This window comes from Silurus meridionalis, chromosome 2, assembly GCF_014805685.1.
Source record: "Silurus meridionalis isolate SWU-2019-XX chromosome 2, ASM1480568v1, whole genome shotgun sequence".
Lineage (NCBI taxonomy): Eukaryota > Metazoa > Chordata > Actinopteri > Siluriformes > Siluridae > Silurus > Silurus meridionalis.
Genome location: NC_060885.1, coordinates 1,238,632 through 1,243,631, shown reverse-complemented (window position 1 = coordinate 1,243,631; position 5,000 = coordinate 1,238,632). Strand labels below are relative to the sequence as shown.

Genomic DNA, 5,000 nt, shown 5'->3' with positions numbered 1-5,000 from the left:
GTGTCAGTATCGGTGAGCGAATGTTTTGCAGACAGTCAGAAGGTGATGGTGGTAAGAAGCTTGGAAGACGGTGGTGAGATGGTGGGGAGAGATCGTGGTGAGAAGATGGTAAAATCGTGGTGAGAAGGTGGTGAAGAGGTGGTGAGAAGTTGGTAAGAAGGTGGTAAAATGGTGTTGAGAAGGTTATGAGATGGTGTTGAAAAGGTGGTAAAATAGTGATGAGATGGTCGTAAGATGGTGTCCAGAAGGAGATGTTAATAAAATGGTGGTGAGAAGGTGGTGAGATGGTGTTCAGAAGGAGATGTTAATAAAATAGTGATGAGAAGGTGGTGAGATGGTGATGAGAAGGTGGTGAGATGGTGTTGAAAAGGTGGTAAAATGGTGGTGAGAAGGTGATAAAATGGTGGTGAGAAGGTGGTGAAACGAACCCTCCAGTTCTTTGACCAGTTTGGTGAACTCGTGGTCAAACAGCATGTGCTCGGGCGTGGAGAAGCTGGGCTGAGGTTTCTGAGCGGCGCGAGAGTACAGCTCGTGTTTGGTGATAAAGCCGAGCTTTTCCACAAAGTTCTCCTTCCCGATTCTCTTCTCAATCAGCTGCTTCAGCTTCTCTCTGACAAACACACACACACACACACACATCAGTGTCGTACACAAACACATATCATTCTGCATCAGGGTTAAGTGCACTAGAGAGAGGGGGCACTGGGTCATACTTGGTGTAGTTTTCCAGCGAGTTGTCGTTGTAGTAGATGCAGATTCCCAGTAGGAGAGCACACAGACCCTGCACCAGCCTCTCATCCTCGCCCAGGTTCTCCGAGATCTGAGCAGTCAGCTACACACACGGTTAAAGAAACACACGACATGGCACACACACACACACACACACACACACACACACACACAAAAGGATACAAAGGGAACGTTCTCCTGGTTGTGGAGGAAGTGTGTAACAGCAATAGGGCAGTTACTTATCCACGTACACAGCAGCATGAGGAGACCCACCCTCGTCTGCACCTTACTGCCCTACACACACACACACACACACACACACACACACACACACACACAGAAATGTGTTATACATGTTATATTTACATTAGTAAGTGATATCCCTGTGCTTCAAGAGGAAACCAGGTCTGATCTCAGCCAGTTCTCCTAAAGCCTACAGAGATTAATCTTTCCTCCTCCATCTGCTTCATGAGGCACTGCTGCTGCTGATGTTTGTGGGTGTGGCCTGTGCACTCATATAGGGTAGCCAGAATAGAGAGACAGTAAACAGTTTCTCAAACAGGCACTGAAGAATCACAAAAGTGCATCAAAAACATCATCCATTAAGCAGCCCCTAAGATCAATGCAGTTACTGAGTTAAATGAGACTCTGAGACACAGACTCTGAGACACTGAGACTCTGAGACACAGACACTGTGACAGACTCTGAGACACAGACACTGAAAGTGGGACACAGACTGAGACACTGAGACACAGACTCCGACACTGAGACTCTGAGACACAGACTCTGAAAGTGGGACACAGACTGAGACACTGAGACACATACTCTGAGACACAGACTGAGACACTGAGACACAGATTCTAAACCAGGGATGGGCAAACTTTTTGACTCACGGGCCACAATGGGTTCTAAAATTTGACAGAGGGGCCGGGTCATACATATATGTATACATACATACATACATACATACATGTATGTATACATATATATGTATATATATGTATAATATTACATTAGAGATTTGGCAAATTCAGTTTCATCAAGTGCCAGAAGATGAACAATTTGTTAATCTTTTTTTTGCCAGTGCAACAATAAACACAGCAGAAAAACTCAAGTTCAGTTTCAGTAGGAACAGTGTTGTTGAACTCTTTATTTTGCCAGTTCATCAAAGTCTGGAGTAAGTTTTGTTGTGGCAATCAGATCCGAGGTGTTTGTCAGAAACTGTCGCAGTTTTTAAAGAGTATCAGATTACGCGAACAACGTCAATGGAGCTGAAGTGCGACATCTTTAGGGGAAACGTGGGCATTACAGGTGAAAGGTAACTTGAACAATGTTTACCCGTACCTATTTTAATAGAATTTGGTCACGTTCGGCGGGCCGGATTAATAAACCCAACAGGCCGTGTGTGGCCCACGGGCCGTAGTTTGCCCATGTCTGCTCTAAACCCAGGTGCACACTGTTTGACTTTGAATACGATTTGTTGTCTGAGACACATTTAGTAACTTGCAAACTAAGAACCAATAGGAACGCTGAACCTGACAATGTGGTAACAGGAGTTTGTATGATATTTGAATTATCCCGGCAAATATAAACTATATTAATGCTACAGAGTTTGTATGTAGTAACTACTGTTAGCGAGAGAATGGTGTGACATGGGGATCATGTTCATACCGAGTGAGACTTTAAGACTCAGACACTGAAAGTGAGACTCTGAGACACTATGTGGGTAGTATATAATGTGTGTATATACACACACACACACACACACACACACACACACACACACACACACACACACACAGTGGTGTAAAAAAGTGTTTGCCCCCTTCCTGATTTCCTATTTTTTTGCATGTTTGTCACACTTTAATGTTTTAGATTATTTAAAAACTGCATGTTGTTCACTTGTGTTCTCTTTTACTAATATTTAAATTAGTTTGATGATCTGAAACATTAAAGTGTGAAAACATGCAAAAAAATAGGAAATCAGGAAGGGGCAAACACTTTTTTACACCACTGTATGTATGTGTGTGTATATATTATGTGTGAGTAGGTGTTTATGTTGTGTGTGTTATTTAAAAAAATAATGCTATAAAGATTAAACTGGTGTTAAATGTACCTTGATCTTCACCTGTTCGCACTCGGCCTTTAGTGGTGAAGAAATAAAACCAAACAAAAATAAAACAATCACAAATATTAGTTTCCTTTGGTTAGAGACACAGAGAGGAAAAAGGTAATCAGACCTGCCACCCTCTGCACTGCCACCTGGAGGGAAGAGACAGTACTGACTCCAGCCTGTGTTCTAATCCTGCTTCCATCATGCCTTTCCTCACTTCCCATAATGACTCTCACTTTCACTTTCCACGTTTCTCAGTGCTTTATCAGGAGCTGCAGTTCACACTGCAAGAACATCTCAGCATTTTCCTTTTACATCGATGTTAGATTCCTGTCCAATCTCAATCCAACACTCATCTATTGACCTTCAACCTGTCCAGCCTTCTACTGATAGGACTGGGTTTTTTTTTGTTTGGTACCAAATTTTGATACCTATGGGTTCATGCTGGTCAATGTCAGTGAGCCAGTAAACGTGCAGCATGTTTGACGTGCTCAAATCAAAGGCCGGTGATTGGCTGTGGCGAGGCATCAGAGAAAAATAATAGTTTACGCCAGTAACGCCCCCTCGCCTAAACACGCGTCTCACACGTGAGGCTGTAGTGTAACTTACTGTCTCAAGTCCCAAAGCATAGATTTAAAAGATGTTTAAACGATCAAAAAAGTGTGGCTACATTTCGCCAAGGTCGAGGACAAAAGCGTGCGATGCGATATTTACAAGAAGATCATTGCTGCCAAGACGGGGAACACATCAAATTCAGAAAGTTGCTCCGTGTTCGACTACAAGAGGACTGAGCTAGTTCAGTCATCCACTCAGCATGTTCCTGCCCCAGAATGCACACCACAAGAGTCCTCCTGCATTACTGATGAAGCCAGCAGTGCTGTGACTGGGGCTCCGACAGGAAACAAAAACAAAATCTGAGAACCTGTGTACTTTTTAAGTTAAAGTATTTTTTATAGGACCTAAACTATGTAAAGTTATGTACCGTACATAAAGTAGCGACTTTTTTCCCCGGCTTTGAACTCTGCGGCTTAAACAATGAAGCGGCTAATTTATGGATTTTTCTGGGTTTTTTCCGGTTTCACAAACTTCAAGCCAAAAAACTGAACCCCATAACATTAGACCAATGAAATTGCTGAACGGTTTCAGGTGAACCAATGAAACTCTTTATAATAAATCAGATGCGCTCCCACTGAATCGGGCCGTACCACATCATAAATATGGATGATGTTCCTCTGACGTTTGACCTGCTGCTCACTCGGACTGTCTACAGGAAATGTGAATCATTCGTCACACTGAAAACAACCGGGCATGAAAACACACTTCACCTGTGTTCTGAGCTGCACGGCATCGGGAGAAAAGCTTAACCGATGGTGATTTTTTAACACACGACGATGCCAAAAGATAAACTCCCGAGAGAAATAGTTGTGAAAGGAAGGAGGAAGACAGTGAACAATGACTTTCTTGGTCGGCTACTGTTTAAAAACAAGCCGTGTAACAGGCACTGTCTTTCATTAAAGCCTGTGTAAAGTTCATTAGTTTCAGTGCAGCTTATAGACAGGTGCAGCGTATTTATGTTCAAAATAAAAATCTTTGTAAAATTCAGTGGGTGCGGCTTATATTTGGGTGCATTTAATAGTCCGGAAATTACAGTAGTTTTAATGGCTATAGATATTTAATTAAATCGATGCTAAAAATGCTTTAAGGTTAACAGTAACTGATCAGGTTTATCTCCCATTAAACTTGTCATGCTGTGTTTAAATCTCTTTATCCTTGGCTGCATTAACAAATAAGTTATAATTAAATTTTCACATTAATGTTATAGCTTCTGCTTCTGATAAGCCTGGAATTAGGAGACCATCATGTGTTAATCCATTTACACTTCCAGAAAAAGGAAAAATGAATAAAGAAAGAAAAGATGAATGCACAGGGCCGTCACAAAGTTTGTTAGTTTGCTGCTGTTTTCTGCAGTGAAGGCTCCATGGTGGAGGTACGGAAGCTGTACGTGGTGGTGTCACTTTATGATTACGGTTGTTGGCAAGTTTTGTAGGTAGGCTCTTAACTAAGATGTTTTCTTTTAACCTTTTATAATAAGCAACAATGATAAAACATTGCTATTTTTATGTTTTGTGTTTAATGTCAACTATAGGGAGATGATGAG

The 5,000-nt window shown here is 41.8% G+C and overlaps 1 protein-coding gene across 1 annotated transcript in view; it reads right to left on the bottom strand.

Annotated features, from left to right (window-relative positions):
• Positions 1-5,000, bottom strand: part of uso1 (USO1 vesicle transport factor) — a 35,212-nt gene that overhangs the window by 15,651 nt on the left and 14,561 nt on the right. Inside the window, exons 15-17 of the mRNA XM_046871226.1 lie at positions 913-1,023; positions 714-832; positions 429-610 (exon numbers count right to left, since the gene is read on the bottom strand). Coding sequence (XP_046727182.1) covers positions 429-610; positions 714-832; positions 913-1,023 — 412 coding nt within the window. The remainder of the gene's footprint in view (positions 1-428; positions 611-713; positions 833-912; positions 1,024-5,000) is intronic.